General features: G+C 30.4%; 4 protein-coding genes and 4 long non-coding RNA genes across 8 annotated transcripts; 5 read left to right on the top strand and 3 right to left on the bottom strand.

Moving 5' to 3' along the window:
- The first annotated feature begins 863 nt into the window (after nucleotides 1–863).
- On the top strand, nucleotides 864–1,275 carry LOC143200157 (uncharacterized). Its single transcript, XR_013006644.1, has 3 exons — nucleotides 864–939; nucleotides 999–1,082; nucleotides 1,138–1,275. It is a non-coding gene; the product is annotated as an uncharacterized LOC143200157 (long non-coding RNA).
- A 9,813-nt stretch (nucleotides 1,276–11,088) lies between these two features.
- On the top strand, nucleotides 11,089–11,861 carry LOC143200135 (uncharacterized). The gene is made up of 3 exons (XR_013006637.1): nucleotides 11,089–11,226; nucleotides 11,288–11,545; nucleotides 11,741–11,861. It is a non-coding gene; the product is annotated as an uncharacterized LOC143200135 (long non-coding RNA).
- Nucleotides 11,862–12,698: 837 nt separating this feature from the next.
- Nucleotides 12,699–13,168, top strand: LOC143200172 (uncharacterized). The gene is made up of 3 exons (XR_013006651.1): nucleotides 12,699–12,839; nucleotides 12,896–12,979; nucleotides 13,035–13,168. It is a non-coding gene; the product is annotated as an uncharacterized LOC143200172 (long non-coding RNA).
- Nucleotides 13,169–13,434: 266 nt separating this feature from the next.
- LOC143200168 (uncharacterized) lies at nucleotides 13,435–13,913 on the top strand. Its single transcript, XR_013006647.1, has 3 exons — nucleotides 13,435–13,575; nucleotides 13,635–13,720; nucleotides 13,776–13,913. It is a non-coding gene; the product is annotated as an uncharacterized LOC143200168 (long non-coding RNA).
- Nucleotides 13,914–18,264: 4,351 nt separating this feature from the next.
- LOC143190541 (large ribosomal subunit protein eL19) lies at nucleotides 18,265–19,359 on the bottom strand. Its single transcript, XM_076394892.1, has 4 exons — nucleotides 19,231–19,359; nucleotides 18,915–19,021; nucleotides 18,694–18,857; nucleotides 18,265–18,632 (listed from the first exon to the last, which is right to left on the bottom strand). The coding sequence occupies exons 1-4, from the start codon at nucleotides 19,233–19,235 to the stop codon at nucleotides 18,309–18,311; spliced, it is 600 nt and encodes a 199-aa protein (XP_076251007.1). The 5' UTR covers nucleotides 19,236–19,359; the 3' UTR covers nucleotides 18,265–18,308.
- Nucleotides 19,360–22,669: 3,310 nt separating this feature from the next.
- Nucleotides 22,670–23,202, bottom strand: LOC143190549 (uncharacterized). Its single transcript, XM_076394916.1, has 2 exons — nucleotides 22,912–23,202; nucleotides 22,670–22,853 (listed from the first exon to the last, which is right to left on the bottom strand). The coding sequence occupies exons 1-2, from the start codon at nucleotides 23,059–23,061 to the stop codon at nucleotides 22,752–22,754; spliced, it is 252 nt and encodes an 83-aa protein (XP_076251031.1). The 5' UTR covers nucleotides 23,062–23,202; the 3' UTR covers nucleotides 22,670–22,751.
- LOC143190555 (small integral membrane protein 20) lies at nucleotides 23,153–23,718 on the top strand. Its single transcript, XM_076394930.1, has 3 exons — nucleotides 23,153–23,410; nucleotides 23,467–23,523; nucleotides 23,583–23,718. Exons 1-3 carry the CDS (start codon nucleotides 23,296–23,298, stop codon nucleotides 23,621–23,623), a joined length of 213 nt encoding a protein of 70 aa, XP_076251045.1. The 5' UTR covers nucleotides 23,153–23,295; the 3' UTR covers nucleotides 23,624–23,718.
- Nucleotides 23,653–25,325, bottom strand: LOC143190492 (WD repeat domain phosphoinositide-interacting protein 4). The gene is made up of 8 exons (XM_076394802.1): nucleotides 25,134–25,325; nucleotides 25,000–25,074; nucleotides 24,754–24,946; nucleotides 24,517–24,697; nucleotides 24,257–24,465; nucleotides 24,101–24,205; nucleotides 23,888–24,012; nucleotides 23,653–23,836 (listed from the first exon to the last, which is right to left on the bottom strand). Exons 1-8 carry the CDS (start codon nucleotides 25,177–25,179, stop codon nucleotides 23,727–23,729), a joined length of 1,044 nt encoding a protein of 347 aa, XP_076250917.1. The 5' UTR covers nucleotides 25,180–25,325; the 3' UTR covers nucleotides 23,653–23,726.
- Nucleotides 25,326–25,823: the final 498 nt, after the last annotated feature.

The following is a 25,823-nucleotide window of genomic DNA, read 5'->3' as shown; positions in this document are numbered from 1 at the left end:
TTCTGCTTTCCATATATCTTTCATACATCCATATAATGTTAGTTGTTCTTGTTCATCTGTTATATTGTATAAGTCTGTCATGTAATTAAGGAGATCTACTAAATCCATTTGCACTGACAACACTGAAATTTTTAGTTCCTTTGTTTTCGATAATGTAAGTAGATAACCAATAGATTGAACTATTTCATAGTGCAACTTTAACTTATTTATTAGTTTGGAAGATGTCAAAACTCATCAGAGGGCATTTAGTCCAGTAATATTTTTAGAAGAATCCTTTAGAAGGCCTTTAATTAAAAGGTAAATATTTGAGGTAGATTGTTAATAAATATCATTTATCTTTATTATATTTCAGATAGAATGTAGACTCCATCATCACTAGCAGGGGAGAACATTGGAGTCTCCATTTTATTTAATGTAGACTGACTTGTGCGCCTTTGCTAAATTTTCATTCCTATTATTTCTCGTTAATACCTTTTCAACGATCCTCCCCAATGCACAAATTTGGGGTATTATTTATACCAACTTTGCTCAACTACTGTCCAATATAATCATCCACTCCATAGTTTTAAGAGTTAATTATTCTATATGTTCACCTTCAACAATATTCAATGCCGACATTTCACCATTGACTTAACATTTTTTCTTTTCAATTTATATTCACTTACAGTTTTTTATAATTTTGGGTACCAAAACATCTATGGACTATAGTCAGCTATCATATCATCCTGCATATACATCATATAATGACTTTTCAACTCATCACAGCCTCAGTCCAGTGTTATTCTGCTTTCCAGATACCTTCCATACATCCATATAGAGTTAATTGCTCCAGTTCTCCTTCGGTTGTATTGTATAAGTGTGTCATGTAATTAAGGAGAACCACTAAATCCATTTATACTGAAGACAGGGAAAGTTTTAGTTTCTTTTGTTTTCGATAATGTAAGTAGATAACCAATAGATTGAGCTATTTCATATTGCAACTTCAACTTATTTATTAGTTTGGAAGATGTCAAAACTCATCAGAGGGTATTTAGTCCAGTTATATTTTTAGAAGAATCCCTTAGAAGGCCTTTAATTAAAAGGTAAATATTTGAGGTCGTTTGTTAATAAATTTCATTTATCTTTATTATATTTCAGATAGAATATACACTCCATCATCACTAGCAGAGGAGAACATTTGAGTCTTTATTTTATTTAATGTAGACTAACTTAGTGCACCTATGCTTAATTTTCTTTCATATATTTTCTCGTTGATACCTCCTCAATGGTCCTCCCATCTTGGAATGCACACATTTGGGGTATTATATATACCAACTTTTCTCAACTACCGTCCAATATAATCTTTCACTCCATAGTTTCAACAGTTAGTGTATATGTACACCTTCAACAATATTCATTGCTCACATTTCACTATTTACTTAACATTTTTTCTTTTCAATTACATTCACTTATATTCATTTTATAATTTTGGGTACCCAAACATCTATGAACTATAGTCAGTTATCACTTCATCCTGCATAAAACGACATATAATGACTTTTCAACTCATCACAGTCTCAGCAACAGTCCAGTGTTATTATGCTTTCCATATACCTTCCATACATCCATATAAAGTTAACTGCTCCAATTCTCCTTCGGTTATATTGTATACGTGTGTCATGTAATTAAGGAGAACCACTAAATCCATTTACACTGAAGACAGTGAAAGTTTTAGTTTCTTTTGTTTTTTAGTTTGGATGATGTCAATGCTCATCAGAGGGTAGTATGTGGAATTATATTTTTAGAGAATCCCTTAGAGGGCCTTTAATTAAAAGGTAAATATTTGAGATAGTTTGTTTATAATTTTCTTTTATTTTTATTATATTTCAGAAAAAACCTACACTACACCAGCAACATCAACACTAGCAGGGGAGAATTTTGGAATCTTCAATTTATTTAATGTAGACTATCGTAGTCCACCTTTGCTAAATTTCCTTTCTTTTACTTTTTTTTAATACCGCGCCAGTGAACGGGTGCCTTTTTCACTAATTATCTACAATATTTTAATTAAATTTTTAACATTATGTCTTTCAATCATGCAAGAAGCTTTTTTTCATCTATTTTATAAAACAAAATTATTTTAGAATTTCAACAATTTATTAATATATATCTGCTTTACCAACGAACCAACTGTACATTTGGTTGATTTGTTGTCCAGTTGTTTAACATTTTCTTATTTTTTCTTTGAATAATTTTGGATTGAAGAGAACCTAAAGACTATTGACCATAATCAGATGTGACATAATCCTATATGCACTTTATCATCTACATCAATTTCTTATTTGATAACGTTTATCATATTGGCACTACATATTATTGATATATATTATTCAATCATATTATATAATATGTATACTGACTATATATTATTATCCAACCCCACTGAGTAGTAAAAGGGTGTAGTAATAATTCCATGGGTACCGCAAACACTCAAGTTTATAGTTCCTTTTGTTCTTGGCATTGCAAATATATTATAAACAGATTGAGCTGTTGCATGTTTTGATTTCTATTTATCAATTAGATTAGGAGGCGTCTTCAAAAGTATTTAGAGTAGTTTGTAAAGTAATATTTCTTCTAAATTGCAATGAAGTTATATTGTACCAATTTATTTTAAAATATTCCCATTTAGAATTTAAATTATCTATAATTTCGAACTATTAATGTATCTAGTTGTATAAGTTTAATTTTAATATTTTACTTTTTGTATTCATAACTGCAATTTTATTAACGGACGCTTTTTATGAAGGATTAAAAAGTAACATCCTTTATTATATTTTATATTTAAGGGCCCCAAATATAAAATATCTCAGAGGTAATTACTTGTTAATAATTCACATTAAGGTTAATTTTGTGTTAAATTTTATTTTTATTTGTTTATATTGTTTTTATTTTATCAAAGGAAATAAATAAACAATTAAATAATGTAAAATGCAGTTGTGAGTTGCGTTGGTACTTTAAAAGTAACATTTTATAAAGTGTTAGCCAGTCCTTAATGTTAAATAAAAAAAAATTAATTGTGTATGTCTTTTATGTGAATCAGAAAATACAAAGAACACAACATTATATATTTGGATATTATTGTATGCCGTTCCTTTTAATACAGATGTCTGTAGTATATTTAGGTAATTTCCTGTACAGATTCCTGTAATGCCTGTTTATAGTTTTTTACTTCTCATTACAGATTTCTGCTGTAGTAGTATGAATCTTTCTATTAGTATAGCATTCTTGGTAGAGATGGTACCACACAACCATAGGAAAGTTGAAACTAAAATTAGATTTACTTTGATTTTGTATTAATATCAGTAAGAAGTACCCATTGAAGTTAAAAGTTTGGGTTTAATATTACTAATTGTAATACTTTAGTCATTATGAGACAATAACTTATTATTTTTATTATAATTTAGAAGTAACAAAATTTGAAACAACCTGATCTTGCATTTCTTTAGAGTAATGTAAACGTATCTAGTGCCACCTTCATTAAGTTTCACTTCGTTTATTTTTTACTAAATACCCCCTGAATGAAGGCCCCCATCTTTCTACATGTATCTATATCCTTGAGCATTTTGTCTGTATTTTCTTTATTTACTTATTACTTGCAAAAAGTTCTATAAATAAAGTTGTACTCTGATTATTATGTACATTAACTTTACAAAGATAAAAAAAATATTAAAGATGCATTAAAATTTTATCTTTAAAAAATTATTAGCATTAAAAGTAATTGAAAGAAATAATTGAATTTTTAAGAAAATCTATCTATATAAATTTGGCATCATATGCTATACTTTTTATATTATTTTTAAATATTAGTAACATTTTTATTTTGCAATAGAAATAAAAGTATTTGAATTTAACTGTTTCCACTACAGTTGCTCAACAGATTGTTCCTACAGTTTAAAGCGTCATCCATTAGTTAGCCTGGAGAATGTATTATAAAGAAATAAACATATAAACATTTATTTCTCAGTTTTTTGATGTGATAAAATTTGGATTCTTGCAAATCTAAGTGATTCGTTTACTAGCCTAAAGATAAGCGTCATGAAAGCTTTAAACACATAAATTTGTCAAGTGTTTTATTTGCTTAACAATTGTTTCTGTTGTTTAATCTGTATTTAGTATATTTATTGATGTACTACATATTTTAAAAATAATTGACTAAGACAGGCTATGAATGTGATAAAAGTATAAGCAAAATATATAAGACACTTCAAAATTTACTTATTAAAATAAAATGCTAAAGGTAATGGTAATAAATTCAATATAAACCAAAATCGTTCAAGATAGTAAACGTCATTAATGATGTTTTAGTAGTTAGAATATTTGCCATAATAATAAATTGTTATTTAGCTGGTTTGATCAGATAATATAAAATTACTTTGAAAGTTATTGTTATTGATATTAATTGACCTTTTTGACCTTGCTCATATGAAGATGTATATACATATAATTATAATTATAGACATAAAATATACATATACATATATAACATTAATATTAAATATTAATATTAGTGTTATATTGTCTAGAAAATATTATTATATTTCACGAAATAGGTTTTGTATTATATGAAGAATTAATGTTATTAATTATTGTGATGCAAAATTTTTAAGATTTTCATTATATAATATATAAATTAGAAATTGTACATTAACGAATTTTAAATATAATAAATATTTACTTCATTTTTTTTAAACAATTTTCTAGATTTAAGGTTTAATATATTTAATAATAAAACTATAATAATAGAATTTCTAGAAATAGTCAGGGTGTACTTAAATAACAGAAAAAATATTTTTTTTTTTTTTTTTTTTTTTTTTTTATAATTATATACATTGTTACTAGTCGTTGCCGACTAACCTACAATTTGTCCTTATAATAGCTTAAATCTAGGTATATATCTAATAGGACTCATCAGTCCTACATAGTCTCTAACATAATAATAATTGTTTTAACACTTTGAGTTTTTTCTAATGCACCTCACTGCACTACACTACAACACACTACACAAGTTCAAATGGTTTGGTCCTTTTGAGTCTGCGTCCGGTTTTGGTGTTGTCCAAGAGTTGTAATACTTCGAAATTAACATGAGAGTGAAGTCTCTCCTCATGTCTCTTTGCAATTCTTTTAATTTCTTGATTGACAGTCGGTATCTGAAGATCTCGATGTAAATAAATGGTCCGGTAATATCTGGGTGCACCTACGATGCTTCTTAGGACTTTGTTCTGGAAAACTTGTATTAGATTTATGTTGCTTTTTGCGGAACATCCCCATAATTGTATTCCGTATGTCCATATAGGTTTTAATATTTGTTTATATAGAAGTAATTTATTATGTATAGTTAATTGAGATTTTCTTCCAATTAGCCAATACATTTTTCTATATTTTAACTCAAGTTCTTTTCTTTTCTTTTTGACATGTTCCTTCCACCGTAGTTTTGCATCAAGTGTCATTCCGAGATACTTAGCATTATTGCTGTATGGTATGACAGTGTGGTTTATGGTCAATGGTGTAAGCGCGGCCTGTTTATAGGTGAATTGAACATGCACAGATTTGTTTTGGTTAATTTGTATTTTCCAGATTTGGGTCCATTTATTTATAGCGTCAGTAGCCTGTTGTAGGTTTCGGGTTGCTTCTTCGCTATTGTTTCCGACAGCAAGAATAGCAGTATCATCAGCAAATGTAGCCATTGTAATGTTTTCGATTTGTGGTATATCACATGTATAAAGTAGGTACAGAATTGGCCCCAGTACACTTCCTTGTGGTACACCTGCTTTAGCTTCTTTTATTGTAGAGTAAGCTTCCTCTTGTTTCACTCTAAACATTCTGGCTGTGATGTAAGATTTTAATAGTTCGGTGTGTTGCTTCGGTAATATTTTCTGTAGCTTATGGACGAGGCCTTTGTGCCATACCTTGTCGAAAGCTTGTGCTACATCTAAGAATACAGCTGAGCATACTTTATTATCTTCATAGGCTTTTTCAATAACATCTGTTATTCTATGCACTTGATCAATCGTTGAATGTTTGGTAATAAACCCAAACTGGTGTGTTGGTATTAGGTTTTTTCTCTCTATAATTGGTTTTAATCTTTTCAAGAGGAGCTTTTCAAATACCTTAGCTATCATCGGTAACAGTGAGATAGGTCGATAAGCTTTTATATCATTTGGTGATTTTCCAGGTTTTGGAACCATTATTATTTCAGCCATTTTCCAAACGTCTGGGACATATTTCAGTCGAAATGCTGCATTGATTAAGTTAGTGAGCTTTATAATACCCTTTCTTGGCAGATTGTGCAGCAATTGCCCTGTTATTAAATCATAGCCTGGTGATTTATTTGGCTTGATGTTAGTTTTAATAACGTTGGTGACTTCTTTCGGAGTTGTTAATTGAATTGTCGAATTTTCGCCGTCTATGTCCGGTAAAGTATGTTCAATTTCACTTTCGTTTGGTTTGAAAGTTTTCTCTAAATGGTCAGCGAATGCTTCTGCTTTCTCCAGGTTGCTGCGTGCCCAACTTCCATGCATGTTTCTTATCGGAGGACTATGTAGACAGGATCGTTTTAGGTATTTAGTGGCTTTCCAGAGCGAGTAGTCTGTGTTCTTGTCATCTGTTAAATTTCGTAGATAGTTATTTATGGAATTGTTTTTAATTTCCAAAATTTCCCTCTTCAACCTTTGTGTTATGTTGTTTAAGATATTCTTATTTTCAGGTGTTCTATTTTGCTGCCATTTTTTCCGTAGTTTTCGTTTTTCAGCTACCATTTCCTTGATTTCTTTCGGGTAATTTATTCCTTTGGTTGAAGTTTTAATTTCTGGAGTGTTATTCCAAGCAGCCTGTTGGATGTCTGCAACGAATTTTTCGGTTTCATAATTTAATTGGTCTTCTGTCTTAAGGGGAACATTTAGTTGAATTCGATTGTTTATTTCTTCAACAAATCCTTCCCAGTCTGTCCTCTTGTTGGTTAATGTTGGATTTTGTTGTTTTCTTATAATGTTTTCACTCAGCGTCAAAATCACAGGTGTGTGATCTGAACTTAAGTCAAAATTTTCTTCAACTTCCATGTAGTTAGTGGTTATGTTTCTAGCTATAAAGAAGTCTAACAGGTCTGGAGTTTTCTCTGGATCGGTAGGCCAATAAGTTGGTTTTCCTGTCGACATGTAACTGCACCCTAGCTCAGCAGCTGCTTTATGTAATTCATTACCTTTAGTTGTCGTCATTCTAGATCCCCATCTTGTATTTTTAGCATTGAAATCACCACCGATTATAAATTTTTCTCCTAGGTTGTTTAGAACATTCAAGTAATTTTCTTTTTTTTGGTTGTATCTTGGAGGGCTATATATGGAAGCTAATGTAACCCTGTATTTGCTAGATATAACAGTTACTGCCGTTACCTGATTTTCTGCTAAACTGAGTCCGGGTTCTTGATGATGGCATATATTATTTTTTATTATTATTGCACTTCCTCCTCTTGCTGTGTTAGCTGGATGAATGGTGTGGTAAAAGTAATATCCTCTAAATTTAATAAAGGATTCCTTTGTCAAATGGGTTTCAGATATTAAGCAAATATCTATTTTTTGCAATTCTAGGAATACTTGTAGGTCAGCGTGATGTTTCTGAATCCCATTAGCATTCCAAATTGCGATGCGGATGTCTTTACTTGCCATTTTTAGTTCTTGAGGCCACCGCCCTATTGTTTTCGAGTTTAAGTAATCTTTCAGAAAACGATTCAATAATCTTTTCCTGGTTGTCCAGCTTTGCTATAAGTTTCAATAGCAGTTCGTTGGTTGTAACGTCTTCTTTTTTTGTTTCTTTTTGAGCGGTTTGGTTTATGCTTTGAGCATAGGTCATTTCATCGTTGATTTCGTTGTACATTTTTGGTTGTTTATTTTGAGTCACTGTTTTTTGCTCTTTAGCCTGACTGATTTTATTTCTTCTCTCTTGGAATGTTTTCGCAACTACGCATCCTCTGTAGCTTGCTGGATGCGCTTCATTGCAATTCGCACATTTCGCTTTTGTTCCTTTGGGTTTTTTGCATTCTCCCGTGATGTGTTTTCCTGAGCATTTTACACACCTTGGTTCCCTTTTACAGAATTTTTGTGTGTGTCCATGTAATTGGCATCTCTTGCACTGTGGCACAAGATTTGCCTTTCTAAGAGGTTCTATTTTTACTTCGACTCCTAGAATTTGTTTAATTTCATAAATTGCTTTTATGTCCGTGTTATGTTGGAATGATAACATAAACAGTGGTAAAGGCTTCTTCTGGACAACTATTTCTCCATTGTTATTTTTATTTCGTTCTTTTTTCAGGATATTTGTGACGTCAGTACATTTAAGTCCATTTTTTATTAACTCTTCCACTATTTTAGTAGTTTTAGCTGTCGGTGGAAGCCCTCTTGCCATTACTTTAATGTCTCTGGTTTGCTTATCTTCATACGAGTGCCATTGTAATTTTAGGAATTCCAAGCACTCAGCAATTTTCGTAAAAGTTTTACGACATTCGGCGTTTAATTTGATTTGTCCATTGTTTAATGTTGTTGCTCTAAATAGTATATTATTTGTTTTCATTGTTTCATATAGCAAGTCAAAGTCTGTGACATTACTTACTATAATTGGAGGTGGTCTCGGCACTTTTATTTCTTTATTCAATTCTTGTGCTTTAATGGTTTTTGGTTGTTGTGGTGAAGCTTCAGGTGTGTAGTTTGCTTTTCGTTTCTTATTTCTTTTAACTGTTATCCAGCCTACTTCTTTTTGCAATTCTTCCTCGTCTGTTTCATAGTTTACAGGCAATTTGTTTTCAGTGCACTGGTTCACTACGGGAATGCTAGTTGGATTGTATGTGTTTTGGTTTTTTATTAGGAGTTGTAGTGCATCTAATTGTTTTTGCATATTTGTTAGTGCAATTTCCAGATTCCGTCGGGCTGTTTTTTCGTTAATATACGCATTATAGAGAGCTTGCTCATTTTGCGTTCTCTTATGGTTTTCTTGACAAAAGATTTGATTCTGTTGTGCCAGATAAGCTTCACCTGACGTTGAGGATTGTGTTTCCATCTCATTTAGTCTCTGGTTCTCTCTATTAATCATTTTTATTTAATGAATAGTTTAATTCACGTTTTTACAAAAATTTCAGTACCGGTATTTGTTTCAGAACCGTTATAACGCCGCATTTGTGGTACAGATGATGCACCTCCGACCCTTAACAGCCCCCAAAATTTTACCTTTGTTACTTTATTGCAGTGACCATCGTTTTAAACACATTTTCACTAAACATTTAACGCGCAGTTTTAACACTGTTATTGTCGTCACGGTTTTTACTTATTTTTTAAAATCGCATTTGTGGCACAGGTAGTACACTTTCAAATTTATTACACTGACCGTCGCTCCAAACACGTCTTTACTCTACGAAGGTCGAACGACAACTGAGAAAAAATATAAAACACTTTCCAAAAATTCAAAGTATAAAATGAATAATTTCGTTTAAAATAATTTATTATATACTCATTTTTTTATTTGGCAAATAAAATTATTTGCACGCCCCTGATTAAAAATTCAAACTTTGTTCAAAATGTTATAGTTTCTTGAAGGGCACTATAAAAAACGCATATTTGTTGCTTATAAGAAAAACCAGAGTGCCATGATTTTTTCAAATCCGGCGATTTGCGCACTATGTTGCCGGTATACGTTTTATATTTGTCATTATGTATAATGAATTTGTTTCAAATAAATTAAATTTAAATTTATATTAGAGAAGATTGAACACGATTATTCGGCTAGATATTTGATTAATGCTCGCGTGTTAAAATATATCTGAAATCTTAAAGCCAAAGTTTATTTAGTTATATTGAAGTTGTTAATGAGCATCTTTCCAGGATCGTTGACAACGGCGCACATCGATGTCGAATTAGGGTCGTACTTGATTTCTGTTCCTTCGTAGTTGTATGAGCGGTGCCCTTCGGTGTGGGTCAACGCCGTCGCTCCGTGCAACAATTTTTATACATATTTTTTTCTTAAAAATTCACTTTAACCTAATGCTCTTTAATTGAATTCGTTCTTTTTTTATTCTATTGTGCCCTGCTGTGTTCCACAACGTGTAAGTTAATATTTCATATCTATTAATATAATTGCGCTGTATTAAGATATTAGTCATTGAGTAAACGCAAAATTGACATATATCAGAATAATTTTCCGGATTTCGTACGTATTTCTATCAAATTGTGATGTTTTGTTTCTATTTTCAGGTACGGGAAAATCAAAGCAACAACGTCGCGTTATGCGCGCGTGATCTGGGTGCGCTAATGCAGCTGACGAGCCTGGATCGTCCTAGTCTTGGTGCACATTATCATTCCCTTGGTAGCAGGCCATTGCAGACTTTGATACGTTGTATGATATCGCCCGTTGCTTCGGCAACTTCTAGTCGATCGCCTTGCGGGTCTCCTACAGCTGGGGACCCGGAAGTTCGACCGATAGATGATGAGTGGGCTAGTATGGGTTGTCATTGGTGGTGGTTCGATAGATCTTCGTTCTTCCTTTTCCGGTGATAATGTGGGACTCGGCGTTCATCAGGACTAGTCACGCGAACAATTCGTTGAAGATTTTTGCCCAGGATGCCGGGAGGCCCGTGGTGACCATCCGGATTGTGCATTAACATGCCCAGCGTCACGATCGTCGGCGCGATAAAATCTTCAATTATTTTTGTTTATTCTCTTTTTGACCGATCACATATTTTTTTTGCGCCAACTCAAATTAAAAACAGTTTCAGCGCCGGTTCAGTCCAGACAATGAACGGTATGTTGTTAGTTTTTCGGTGAAAATCTGTTTTCATCGTCAAATTGGCTTCAGACAGTTCGTTGTTTCGGTCTGCACTAGCGTTGAAGCTTCTTAATCGGAGCCAGCATATCCCAGCATCTGCTTCAGAAAAGTGAGGTGAGTATTTTCTTCTCATATTTCTAATACATCCATTTTTAATGTTGTTTTTCCTCTAGGACATTTCGCGTGCGCAGCGCGGGTGTTTGCAGTGTAGGTGAAGTGTGGTCCAACCCACGAGAGAATAAGGGTCCCGTCGAGCCCCATATCGTGTCATTAATTATTTTTGTAGGGATCGTCCGAATTCCCAAAAATATGTTGAGCACTCGAAGTGCACGTTACGTTTACATTGGGTTAGGACTGAAGCAAATATTAAAGGATATGGGATATCAGGTAAATTTCTCTTTTTGTATGGTTTTGTAACCATCGTTAATACATCTCTGATTTGTTACAGATGGAGCTACAAACCGAGACGCGTCGCGTCGCGATTCCAGACCAGTACTCTAGCAATTTACGATGAACAGACAGCGATGATTATCATCTGCTATCTGACCAGCATAAATTGTCTCATTGCTGACATTTTAGGACGCCTTCCATGGGATATTTGTTTCTTGGAATCGTATTCAAAAAGGTCTGCAAATGGTATTACTGGCGCGGAAAGAACTTGTTGGGGACCGCAGCAGGATTATAGCCAACTTCCAGATGTCTCCAGGTACTTTTTTCGTTTTAACATAACTAAAATATTATCCATAAGATGTAATTTATCAGATTAAATATTATCTGGGTTTCTTGATTTCATCTCTTGAATTTAAAATTACTTGATCATGTTGGATAGTATCAACTTTATGATGTTAATTTATATCACAGTGCTTTAATTATTTCTTATAATATAGTTTTCTTGTTTCAGGTAAGTGAGCGGTATGTTAATTGGATTTGAACGCGACACCTACGTATATCTTATTAATTAATGTGACTAAATGTGAATAGAGTGAGTGACTATAGCAGAATAAAAACACAGGTAAGATAGCATATTCAATAATTGCTATGTTTTGTTTATGATATATTATGCAAAATTTTGAGATGATTTTTAGGACTAGATAAACCACATGAATAGTTATTAAATCAATATTTATAAAACGGTAAATAGACAAGAGATGAACTTATTCACACGTAAGAGATCTTTAATTATCTTGCAGCTAGGTAAGATAAATCGTTTATCAGTAATTTAATTTAACTAGATTAGACTAAATTTCTTTTACATTTTTATGTTATTTAGATACTGGTAGACAATATATCTTTATTATGAAGAATCATTCCCTTGGTGATGTTGGGAGTCCCTTTTGTTCTAGTCTGGAATTTTTTAAAGGTACATATTTTAGTTAGTTTGATAGTAATTTTTATTTATTTATTTATTTTTCCAGAAAGAAGGTGAAATTTAGCATAATGAGGAACTTTTGAACCACCAATGGCTTTTTATAGTCTACACCTTTTTTTTTCTTTCGTTTAGTTTCTCATTAATACCTCCTCAATGAATATCTGCCCTTGTTGCAATTCACAGATTTGGAGTGTTATGTAAACAAACTTTGCTCAACTACTGTCCAATATAATCATCCACTCCATAGTTTTAACAGTTAATTATTCTATATGTTCATCTTCAACAATATTCAATGCTGACATTTCACCATTGACTTAAATTTTTTTCTTTTCAATTTACATTCACTTACAGTTATTTTATAATTTTGGGTACCAAAACATCTATGGACTATAGTCAACTATCACATCCTCCTGCTTTTAACATCATATAATAACTTTTCAACTCATCACAGCCTCAGCAACAGTCCAGTGTTATTCTGCTTTCCATATATCTTCCATACATCCATATAAAGTTAATTGCTCCTGTTCTCCTTCGATTATATTGTATAAGTCTGTCATTTAAAAAAGGAGAACCACTAAATCCACATGATCTGAAGACACTGTAAATTTTAGATTCTTATATTTTGGGCAATGTAAGTTTTTTAACCAATAGATTGTGCTATTTCATATTGCAACTTTAACTTATTAGTTTGGAACATGTCAAAACTCATCAGAGGGTGGTTTGTGGAGTAATATTTTTAGAAGAATCCCTTAGAGGACCTTTAATTAAAAGGTAAATATTTGAGGTTATTTGTTAATATATTTAATTTACCTTTATTATATTTCAGATAGAATATACACTGCATCAGCACTAGCGGTCGAGAACATAGGTGTCTCCAATTTATTTAATGTAAACTTACTTAGTGCGCCTATGCTTAATTTTCTTTCCTATACTTTCTCGTTAATACCTCCTCAATGATCCTCTTTTGTTGGAATGCACACATTTGGGGTATTATATATACCAACTTTGCCCAAATACTGACCAATATAATCTTTACTCCAGAGTTTCAACAGTTAGCATATTTGTACACCTTCAACAATATTCATTGCTCACATTTCACCATTTACTTAAAATATTTTCTTTTCAATGTACATTCACTTACAGTTATTTTATAATCTTGCAGAGGCTGTGATGACTTTTCAACTCATCACAGCCTCTGCAACTGTCCAGTATTATTCTGTTTTCCATATATCTTCCATATCCATATAATGTTAATTGTTCCTGTTCTTCTATTATATTGTATAAGTCTGTGATGTAATTAAGGAGATCTACTAAATCCATTTGCACTGACAACACTGAAATTTTTAGTTTCCTTGGTTTTCGATAATGTAAGTATATAACCAATAGATTGAGCTATTTCATATTGCAGCTTTAACTTATATATTAGTTTGGATGATGTCAATACTCATCAGAGGGTAGTTTGTGGAATTATATTTTTAGAAGAAACCCTTAGAGAAGGCCTTTAATTAAAAGGTAAATATTTGAGATAGTTTGTTAATAATTTTCTTTTATTTTTATTATTTTTCAGAAAAAAACTACACTACACCAGCAACATCAACACTAGCTGCGGAGAATTTTGTAGCCTTCAATTTATTTAATGTAGACTATCTTAGTGTACTTTTGCTAAATTTTCTTTCTTCTACATTTTGTTTAATACCGCGCCAGTGAACGCGTGCCTTTTTTCATGTATCTAAATCTACAAGTGTCACTATTTTGTATATCTACTTACGTTGCACATGAGTTATATCACTATAACTAATTATCTACAATAACTGTACTTATATTTTTAACATTATGTCGTTCAATCATGCAAGAAGCTTTTTTATCTATTTTATAAAAGAACTGTCAAAAAATTCTTTTAGTTCAGAGTTTCAACAATTTATTAATATATATCGGTACTACCAACGAACCAATTCAATTGGCATTTGGTTGATTTCTTTGCCAGTTATTTAACATTTTCTTACGTTTTCTTTGAATAATTTTGGATTGAAGAGAACCTAAAGACTAGTGACCATAATCAGATGAGACATAATCCTATATGCCCTTTATCATCTACACCATTTTCTTATTTGATAACTTTTATTATTTATTATATTGGCACTACATATATATATATATATATATATATATATATATATATATATATATATATATATATATATATATATATATATATATATATATATATATATATATACTGACTACATATTATTATCCAACCCCACTAAATAGTAAAAGGGTGTTAAAACCATGGGTACTGCAAACACTCAAGTTTATAGTTCCTTTTGTTCTTGGCAATGTAAATATATTATAAACAGATTGAGCTGTTGCATGTTTTGATTTCTATTTATCAATTAGATCAGGAGGCGTCTTCAAAAGTATTTAGAGTAATTTGTAAAGTAATATTTCTTCTAAATTGCAATGAAGTTATATTGTACCAATTTATTTCAAAATATTCCCTTTTAGAATTTAAATTATCTATAAATTCGGATTATTAATGTATTTAATTGTATTAAGTTTAATTTTAATATGTTACTTTTTGTATTCATAACTGCAATTTTATTAATGGATGCTTTTTATGAAAGATTAAAAAGTAACACCTTTTATTATATTTTATATTTAAGGGCCCTAAATATAAAATATCTCAGAGGTAATTACTTGTTAATAATTCACATTAAGGTTAATTTTGTGTTAAATTTTATCAAAGGTAATAAGTAAACAAATAAATAATGTAAAACGCAGTTGTGTCACGTTGGCAGTTTTAAGGTAACATATTATTAAGTGTTAGCCAGTCCATAATGTTTGTAAAAATGCATTAATTATTTAGTAGAGTATATTGTTAATTACATAATAAAATCTTGTGTGTATATATGCACCAATTTTATCACGTAAGACTGGAAGTATAATATCCTCTTTTATAAATTGAAAATTAATTTCGCAACGGATTTAATAAACGTGTGTCTTTTATTTGAAACACAAATATAAAGATCACAACTTTATATATTTGGAATTAACTTTTTAGCATCTATAAGGAGTATGTTCAAAAACATATTACAGGTTTCTGTAAAAGCACTATATTAGGAAAAAATAATATAGATCTATGTAGTGCATGCCTTTCCATATAATTCGGATGTCTGTAATATATTTAGGTAATTGCCTGTACAATGATTTTTTATAGCTTTCTATATCTCATTAAAGATTTTTATAATATTTCTGCAATAGTAGTATGGATCTTTGTCTATTAGTATAGCATTCTTGGTAGAGATGGTACCCCACAATAATAGAATGTAGGAATGTTCGTCGGGTCGGTCGGTCGGTCGAAACGTGTGGCTGCCGCTGCGGTTATCTATCAGAACACTCACTACTATTTTTGGAAGGAATTTGCACGGGAACTAAAAACACTGGTTGAATCAAAGTTGTTTATTTTAACTTACGATTGATACATGTGGTCGATGGGAGGATTGACAGGATATTAGGTTAAGGTGAAGGAAGTACGGTAGCGCTGTGGAAGTGGTACTGTTACAGGGGGACGGCGATAAGAAAAAGAGAGCGAGACGTCGTCCTGATGGTCTTTTATACCCTGGAACTGCATGTTACCAATCCACCGGCGTTGCCAACCTTTGTAGTTGTTGATGGTGAATTGGTGGTGGCCTAAAGGGTCGTGGCGGTCGCCACAAGAAAAGTTGAAACTAATAATTAGTTTTTCTATCAAAAACAAACAAATTCTCCTTCACCAATTACTATAATACTATGATTAATACTATGACTATGACCAATACTATGATTTTGTATTAATATCATTAAGAAGTACCCATTGAAGTTAAAAGTTTGGGTTTAGTATTACTAATTTTAATACTTAATAATTTTATCATTATGGGACAATAAATTATTATTTTTATTATATTTTAGAAATAACAAAATTTTGAACAACCTGACCTTGCATTTCTTAGGAGTAATGTAAACGTATGTAGTCCCACCTTCATTAAGTTTTACTTCCTTTGTTTTTAACTAAATACGCACTCATTGAAGGCCCCCATCTTTCTACAAGTGCCTATATCCTTGAGCATTTTATCTGTATTTTCTTTAATTAGTTGTTACTTAAAGTACTATAAAAAAGTTATACTCTGACTATTTTGTACATTAACCTTGCAAAGATAAAAAAGATATTAAAGATACATTAACATTTTATCACTAAAACATTATAAGCACTAAACGTAATTTAAAGAAATAATTGAATTTTAAAACAAAATCTATCGATATATATTTGGCACCATATGCTATACTTTTTATATTATTTTTAAATATTTATAAAATTTTTATTTTGCAATGGAAATAAAATTAATTTGATTTAACTGTTTCCACTACAGTTTATTTACGAAGCATCAGTTTAAAGCATCGTCCTTCAATTAGCCTGGAGGATCTATTATAAAGAAATAAATAGATAAAGACAAGGAATGAAAGAAAAACACCGAGGTTATTCTGATCATCGTTTTAATATAAATAATAAACTACCAGGTGTTAAATGGTATGGCAACAATGTAGTATGTCTTTTGAATAATTTTATTTGTAGGAACCACGTAAGAACCAATAGGTACTAGAACATAAAAAGCTTGACATTGATTTTATGACATTCATTGACATTTATTTAATTTTTTGACAATCAATTTTAGATTAAAAGTGACAGTCGACAACCAGGTAGATTTTAGATTTTAGACGAAAGGATTTGATTTTCTTCAATGGAAAAAATCGGAAAGCAGGGCAAGTAAATCTACCGCAGGTTCTTCTGAAGTTTTCTTACTTGTCATATTTGATCACTATGTGATGAACAAGAACAAGGGTGTAAAAAAACCTTATTGTACCAAATACGAATAAAACACTTTACAATGCTATTTATCTTTTGAGAGATTTGAGGATAGGGTAAAAACATATAAAAACGATAAAGAACGCATAAATTCCAGAAATTCGCATGAAAAATAAATACAATGTGACATTGCAAGATGACGCATTGCTGTACTTCATAGTAGATACAGCATTCCAAATACAAATGAATAAACAGCTAATACACATCATAAAAGACATCGAATATATGTTAATTGCAGTTTATAAAATTATCCTAATCATTCTAGTTAAAGAGAGATAGATAGTCTGATGCGTCGGAACATGTAATCGAATTAGTCTATAAAATTCGAGAGAGGCCACTTTCTTCTCCTGTATTAATCATCCGAAATACTTGAACTCCTGTACTTGCTCTAACTGGATCTTCTTGAGATGTATGCATGGCTCTGTACTGCGAACTATATTATAAAGAATTGTAGAAGCTCTAATGTCTATATCAACGAATATAGCGTCATCATCATCGAAACATCAGTTCATAATTGCCACTAATCATAAATGTGGGACCATCACAATTATAAAAAATCACAAACATAACACACCTTTTTTGTGTAAGGATATTTATAGTATATTTCTAAAAGTTTCGAAAGTCAACCAAACAGAAAAGAACGGGCTTCTACTAACCATATTCTTTTCTCTTCTTAAAATACAAACAAAAATAGTAATTTAATACATAATTCAAACAAGTGTCAATCAAATCCCATCATGTTGAACAGAATAAATGTTGAATGAAGGGAATTTGATTTAAACGTTATATTAAATGTCTGCAAGTCCTCATTTAAAATAGCAGTATTGGTCTAATGAAAAATGTTATTGACCTAATAAAAAAAGTTATTTAAACATAGCAATTAGCAGATTAGATAGTTTTTAGAATTTATTTAGTGTTCAAATACTAAATAATGTTTATATTGTTATTAATACGTATATATTTTTGTAAATAAAACATTTTGTCACGCCCTCTAGTGGTGCATATTTAGTCTCCATTTTATATATAGGAAATCTATGGCCCTTCTATGGTTTAATTCTTACCAAGACAAAATAATTTGGACAAGCTTCATATATTATTTATAACTTCATATAAGGGGATATATTAAAAATGTCAGAGGATATAAAAATAACATACATATAATTAAATTTTTTATTTATTAAAACATACACTTATGTTAATTTATTTTTTTGCGGCTGCTGCCTCATCTTCCTTCTGGTAATTCTGGAGGACCTCCTGCTTCTTGGTGGCGATCCTTTCTTCTCTTCTTTCACGTGCTTGCTTAACCTTTTGTCTTCTGGCATTAGCTTGGTCGGCCAACATCTTAGCACGAGCTTTCTCAGCTTTCTTCTTGTGAATGTATTCCATTAAGACTCTCTTATTTTTGAAAACGTTACCCTTGGCTTTCATGTACAGGGAGTGATACAGATGTCTGTCAATTTTCTTTGCTTCTCTGTACTTCTTCAAGAGACGCCTGAGTACACGCATTCTTTGAGTCCATAATTCCTGTTGGGAGGTAATAAATTTTAATTTTACATAAAATTTCGTATTTTATGATTAGACTTACTTTTTGAGGCATACGGGCATTTGCTGTACCTTTCCTTTTACCAAAACCACAGTGTCTACCCTTTCTACGAGCTTCAGTGTTTTTACGTACACGAGCTCTAGAATGTACAGCTACTGGTTTTTTGATAATAAGACCATCTTTAATCAATTTGCGGATATTTTGCCCTATAAATCGTATTTATTAGTTAAACTACTAACGAAAGCAACCAGTATTATACATACTTGAATTAGTATTGGCGATTTCACTGATTTCATTGGGATCTAACCATACCTTCTTCTTACCACATCGCATAACAGAGGCTGCTAGCCTCTTTTGAAGTTTTAAAGAACTGAAAAACAAATATACCTATTAGGATCACGCAGTATAATGAGTACTAGGGACGGTGATGTTGACAACAACATTGTGCAACAACAAAGCTTTCTTAAACAAAATTTGGATAATTTCTACATTAATCAGAAACAAATACATAATAAGCAAGTCGTTTATAATAAAAGTATGATATTTATATAACATTATACTAAAATTTTATTAACCAACCTCATCTTTCACACGCACACTACAACGTGCTTCACGAAAAGAAGGAAGTTCTTACGTCAAATGTCAATCGAAGTGTCATTTTCAATTTAAAAGTTATCATCTTTCTCTCTTTTTAATCACTTCATATATAAAAAATAATATATAACTATGACCTGCAGGAAAAAATTAAAGAATTGATTAAAGCTATAAGTTAGTATAAAGGGTATATACCGTCAAATACCCTAATGTCAATAAATAATACAATTCAAATTATTCTTTTAAATAATCATAAGTATGTATATACACATAAAAATTGATTTATCAATTGAAATTATATTATTGAAATGAATATTGAAATTATCAATTAATTAAGTTAATCTAAATATACAATTGTATGTAGCTAAACTAATAAATATATATTTTTAGTGGTGCTGGTCATAGACTCATTGTCAAAAATTTTTTAGAAATTCCAAAGAATTTTTTAAAATATCAATAAAATATAAAAAATTAACAACGAAAAAGTAGTAATATATATGAGATCTATATACATATATATGCAATATATATACAGATATGAAATGTCAATTTGGTATATATTAGCGTTGGGAACTATCGACTGAAAACAGTCGAAACAGTCGATAGTCGCAAAACAGTCGAAGCAGTCGAGAGTCAAAAAAATAGGGACTGAAAATAGTAATTACTATTTTCAGTCAAATGCATGGTTCGACTGTTTTTTTTTCCATTGGTGATATCAGACGAAGATGTACAAATTCTTTTCTGTATAAAATGAGAGATAGGAAAGGACGGAGATAAATGCTTGGACCAGTTAATTTTAAATATCTTTATATTCTAATAGTAGCATAAGAAAGACAGATTGTGATAACTTTTTGTATCGCCTCAGCATTACTTGTAATACCAAATCTTTTTTATATCTAGGCTCTAAAAATGTGGATTTCCCGCATATCCTATTTATTTCTAAAATTGCCAGTCTTTTATTGATGACATCTAATAGGCAATTTTGCCATTTTTGCCCCATTCATTTGTTAAAATCCTGGATTTGATGGAATGTTCCAGTCCTCTTATTAACTATATAATTAAAGATATCGTTGGGATATCTGTCACCAGATAACTCGGTGGTCATTATTTGGGCTTTAAAAGTTGAACACATTCTGTTAAGCTAGTCCATTCGTTAACAAATAAAAACTGTGGTGCTCTTTTTAATAGCCAACAAACTAAATTATTGAATATTAAAGTAGAGTTTTTCTATCAGAAAATGTATTTATTACAAATCATTTTTCAAAAGTTTATCAAAAAAGTATTACCTATTATAGCAGTCCAAAGTATTACCTATTATGGCAGTTAAAAGTAACACAATTTAATTTTTTTGCCCTCGAAAACTAGCGTTCCAAAACGCTGCTATATTAATTTACAATATATAGTTATTCACAAGCAAACTACAAAAAAAAACATAAAACCACATATATTACATATAAATCTATATAAGCATAAATTCGGAGCATTACTTTCAAGGTCGCGGCTAGGACGGAAGAGCAGAATGTTTAAAATCAGTCTAATGAACTAGTGGAACCGAAAATAGTAACTAAAAGTAAACGACTGAAACAGTCGATAGTAAAAAGTAGTCAATTACTAAACCATCGATAGTCGATTTCAGTGGATTGTTCCAACACTAGTATGTTTATATATGTTAGTATATATATATATATATATATATATACATTCAAAGGTATCTTCTTCGCTAATATTTCTAAAATATATATGTGTTTTATATTAACATATTTAATTTAAAGTGTGCAAAAGTAAAATTAAAATATTTAGAGCGACAGCTATAGGTCTATATAATTCAATTATATCCTCAACCAGTTTTAAATGCAAAAAAGATATATATTTTCTGATATTATATACTATTTCATTTTGTATTATTTTCTTTTTGTGTATTTTTGTTGCACCATTTGTTTACTCTCCTATAACATTGTTTCATACTTCACCTTAAGCGTAATCGATACATCTCGATTGTAAATATCATAATCGAACGATTCTAACAAAGGCGCATCAAGTTTTTGGTGTTGCCATATATTAGGTATTGGAATTAATTCGTAGCGTTTTATAAAAGATCACAAAACATTGAAATAAGTCTACATATTTTGTGATAAAAGATGGAATAGATAAAATAGCATTTTCCCTTTAAAAATCTATTTTCCCAAAACAGCTGTTATTAAGCGTCTATTGCAGCATAATCATAGAATATTCTCTATGAACATCATTTATTTCGTTAAAGAGTAAATAACAATAATATAGTTTAGATATGTCGGATTTTGTACCGAATAAAATATTTTTGCGGGCGGTTTTACTGCACTTGTTTAATATGAAAAAAAGTGCTGCTGAAAGTCACCGTATATTAGTGGAAGTATATGGGGAGCATGCTCTAGCAGAGCAAACGTGTCGAAAATGGTTTGCGCGTTTTAAAAGTGGTGATTTTGATTTACGAGACAAAGAACGACCGGGAAAGCCAACCAAGTTTACAGATGAAGAATTAGAGGAGCTGCTTGAAGAGGATTCGAGTCAAACACTTCAAGAATTATCTAAAACTTTGGGAGTCAACTTATCGACAGTAGCCAAACGCATGAAAAAAAAGAGATTGGCACTTTTACAAATGGAAACAGAAGAACATTGAGACTCATTTTTTGACTTATGGACCTACTGCTTCATTGATAAAAAAATATACACACTGGACGGCTTATAGAATTCCCAACGTATATATCTAATATATTTTACACAATTAAATTATTTTTGATAGAATGTTGATTTAATTATAATAAATACCATAAGAAGCCAAATACATTATTTAAAGTGGAAATGATTTAACATATATATGTAATAGTTGTTCTATATTAAAGTTAATAAAATATCTTAAAAAGTATATGCGATATATATAATGTTATTTAATGGAGTAGTTTCAAATGGATAACTTTCATAGATTATTAAAGACACTTGTGATGTATTATACTGACTGATATATTTGACTTAATGATATATTTGTTATTAGAGTTTAATTTTTATACATACTATTAATTAAAACATTTTTCTGACTTCTAAAACAGGGTGTTATGAACAAAAAAATGAGTATTTGTAAAATGTCTCACAGAAAAAAAAGAATAATGGAGAAATAGAAATGTACATAATGTTTCAGAATAAGGCTTTATATTTACAAATTTTCCTGATATTTTACTCTTTTATTGAATTACATTTAATTTTATTAAAGTAAAAAATCTTATAAATAGCTGCTTTCAAAATCAAATTAAAGGAGTGAGTTATGAGTATTATTAATTGTCCAACTCTAATTGAACAAGAACATCACAGTAGAATACAAATCATATTTACAATAATACTAGTATCTTTCAACAAAAAATCTTACAAAGATTAATCTTGAATAAATCTCAATTGAACATTAGACTACATCTAATTACATTGAAAATACATCAATAACACATTATTTCTACAGTCTAATAGATTATAATTTAAACTTATCGTCTCTTCTTTTTTTCTTGTTTACGATTATTTCTATGATGTGGTCGTCTGGGAGTATTTTGTGGTGTGCTATGAACTGAACTATCATCCTCGCTTTCCTATTAATAAAATCAGTTTTTGTAAGCCACTTAATATCCTTAGTATATTATTACAAACCCTGGGACCCCAGCTACTGTCGGAAATTGATTCGGGTAAAAAAATGCACCCCCCGAGACAGACCATTTGAAATATAGCTCCAAGAAAAAGTAGCGCCTTTACTACCGTCGCTGTCATATCCTCAACATCAAGTTTAATTGCAGTATTCATTTTGTTATTATTTTCGTACAAAGCAACAGAGGAAAGTCACGAAATAAAAATCAATACTCCTAATTTGTTTGACACTTGAAAGTAGTATATTTCACAAAATCTAGGGGACACCAAAATTTTCTTGACAACTTAGATAACCTAAAAAGGATATCAAAATAAACCAACGGTAGTGATTTAGGATCATTGATATCAAAAACCAAAGTATAATTTAAACTCTATCCTATTAAAAGAAAAATGACTGTTTTGGTGGGTTGGAAATACGCTGCTCTAATAGGTGGGTTAGTGGCTAGTATTGCTTTAGCTTCTTATCCAATCATAATTGACCCTATGATAAATCCAGATAAATGGAGTAAGAGGTGCGATTTAGTTTAAACCAAACTTGTTTATTGTATTGGTATGTTTTAGAAAATATCCAACAGAAAACAAGAGCTAACATAAATCAAGAAGATATACAACCAGGAAGTAAGTTAAAACTATAATATATATCTGAGCATGTGGTTTAACTATCATCTGTATTTTAGATATGAAAGTATGGACTGATCCATTTGATAGGAAGAAATAAAATAATTAGTTAAATAGAAAGACAAAAAGTTTATTGTAAATATAGTTTTAATTGAAAAAAATATTATAATAAATTGATAATTATTTACATAAAAATGTATAATCTAAAATTCATCATCATCATCGACATCTAAGAACACATCATAGGCATCCCTGTTGCAAATCCCTTCCAAGCTAAAAGCATATTTATGAAATGTTCCATCCAGGCAAAGTGCTGCAATATGAAGTTTTAGTATTTAATAACAAAATATATTACATTCATTACCATAAATAGAATTGTTAGGACCAAAGGCACAAATACAAGTAGATTCACTTGACACTGTAAAAGTTGCTAAGGACCATTGCGAATCACCATATTTTCCTAATGTCCCTCTAATTGTGGGTGGTATGCTATTCAAATAAGTTGTTATCATTAAAAATTTATTAAATTATTTAAAATTATTAATTATGATAATTAATATTAACAATTCATTCTTACCTAGACATTCTTTTATTCAAATTAGTGTCTTTTATAGCAAATATATGTACAGTTCCTTTATCACTAGATGTACACAAAAAATCTGCATCTCTGCTGAAATTGATGCTAAAACATACTAGACTGCAATACTATAGTTGTAGAATTAAATAAACATACCAATGAATTGCTGCTGGGTCTGTACCCCTTCTTAATTCTATTAGCTGATTTTTAGTAGTAGTGTCCCACACTCTAATTAATGTACCTTGAACTGAAGCAGTTGCAATTCGTGTACCTTGCTGATTAATGGCGATATAAGCAAGTTCATTTTTATGAGCTTGTATATATATTGGAGCAGTTGAAGAGCTTTGTACAGTGTTAGAAAGATCCTGAAGCATACATTTTGTAATATTTAACTAAAATAAACCCTTATTCCTTACCACAAATTGTACGCTACCCAGTTTATGTCCTGGAAATACCAATATTTGCTTCTGTGAAGAAATCAAAGGGCTAACCTCGCATAATCCTTTAGAATTATCTCTAGTTTCAACAGAAAACAATTCCTTTGTTGGATAAAATATTGCGAATACATGAATTCGATTTGCCAAAACTACGATTAATCTAGAATATTATATACCTAATGTAATCCAATATTATATTATATAGTAACATTATACTTTTCTCTTCTCAATCTCACAGCTTTTACTGATGAAGCAAATTTGATTTCCAATGCAGCTTTTTTTTTACTGTCATCAAATATATGTAATATATTATCAGGAATTTTTGGTCTGGAACCACCTGATACCATCGCAATAATATTTGTTCTAAAGAGCATCTCACAAATTGATATACTACCAACAGTTTCAACATCTAAAAATATATTCTTTATAAAACTAATAACAGTCTCATTTGAATTTAAATACCATAATGTGATTTTTCTACTAAAGGTTCCAAATTGTAAATTCTTACTCCATTTTCCATACAAGCCGTAAAGCATCCTAAAAATAAAAACGTTTGATATACATTTATAATAATTAAAATAACTTTTAATCATTGCCTTGATCTTGATTGAATCTTATTGACAGTATTTTTCTGTCGTTCATTGTTGATTAAGAATATATGTATAAGATGATGTTACGACAAAAGAACGAAACCACTTCGACTTTAAATCACAGGGCACCTCTAAAAAATTTTAAAGAAACAAAAACATTTACACATTGTAATGTTTGCATTCTCTTCTTTTTTCTTTAGTAGCTTTATTCAAAAATTGGCTAATATATGTTTTGCTTTTTAAATGCTAAATTTAGAATAAAACATTAGTGAAATATTTAAGAAACTAAAGGAAACAAATACAGTTTAAGAATATTTCTAAAATATTTTGCCACCGGCTTTTACATTAGAGAATATATATATATAACACTTTACATAGTAATATGAAAATCGCCATATTAACCATTGAGAGGATAAAGTGGGAGATTTGAATTAACATTATCCTTATAAACCCGTTGTTTTGTAATTATTATTAAGCCAAATTTAATTTAAATTAGATTTCACTTAATAATAAGCTGAATGGTAATTAACAAGTAACATTTAACTGCAAATATTTATTCAGTAAATTCATGTTTTATCACAAGAAGTACATGTCTAATCTCTGTCTAAGTGTGATCTAATTTTAACCATAAAATAGACTGACATTCAATGTTCTGCGATTTTAATCCAATTAAGCAATTTTTTGTAAAAATATTGG

Source organism: Rhynchophorus ferrugineus, unplaced genomic scaffold (genome assembly GCF_030347505.1).
Source record: "Rhynchophorus ferrugineus isolate W39M unplaced genomic scaffold, kcgeb_rfMv2 rfM1, whole genome shotgun sequence".
Classification (NCBI taxonomy): Eukaryota; Metazoa; Arthropoda; class Insecta; order Coleoptera; family Curculionidae; genus Rhynchophorus; species Rhynchophorus ferrugineus.
The sequence above is the reverse complement of the archived record's forward strand: the minus strand, read 5'-3'. Positions and strand labels throughout refer to the sequence as shown.

What these genes read in the sequence shown, in the direction of transcription:
- LOC143190541 (XM_076394892.1), bottom strand. An exon ending in AATCGCCAATACTAATTCAA is followed by an intron (nt 18,858 to 18,914) that starts GTATGTATAATA and finishes TACGATTTATAG; the next exon opens with GGCAAAATATCCGCAAATTG. An exon ending in ATGCCCGTATGCCTCAAAAA is followed by an intron (nt 18,633 to 18,693) that starts GTAAGTCTAATC and finishes ACCTCCCAACAG; the next exon opens with GAATTATGGACTCAAAGAAT.
- LOC143190549 (XM_076394916.1), bottom strand. Translation starts at nt 23,061, where the DNA reads ATGAATACTGCAATTAAACTTGATGTTGAGGATATGACAGCGACGGTA. An exon ending in ACAGTAGCTGGGGTCCCAGG is followed by an intron (nt 22,854 to 22,911) that starts GTTTGTAATAAT and finishes TTTTATTAATAG; the next exon opens with GAAAGCGAGGATGATAGTTC.
- LOC143190555 (XM_076394930.1), top strand. Translation starts at nt 23,296, where the DNA reads ATGACTGTTTTGGTGGGTTGGAAATACGCTGCTCTAATAGGTGGGTTA. An exon ending in GATAAATCCAGATAAATGGA is followed by an intron (nt 23,411 to 23,466) that starts GTAAGAGGTGCG and finishes GGTATGTTTTAG; the next exon opens with AAAATATCCAACAGAAAACA. An exon ending in AGAAGATATACAACCAGGAA is followed by an intron (nt 23,524 to 23,582) that starts GTAAGTTAAAAC and finishes TCTGTATTTTAG; the next exon opens with ATATGAAAGTATGGACTGAT.
- LOC143190492 (XM_076394802.1), bottom strand. Translation starts at nt 25,179, where the DNA reads ATGAACGACAGAAAAATACTGTCAATAAGATTCAATCAAGATCAAG. An exon ending in GTGAGATTGAGAAGAGAAAA is followed by an intron (nt 24,698 to 24,753) that starts GTATAATGTTAC and finishes ATAATATTCTAG; the next exon opens with ATTAATCGTAGTTTTGGCAA. An exon ending in TGGGTAGCGTACAATTTGTG is followed by an intron (nt 24,466 to 24,516) that starts GTAAGGAATAAG and finishes TGTATGCTTCAG; the next exon opens with GATCTTTCTAACACTGTACA.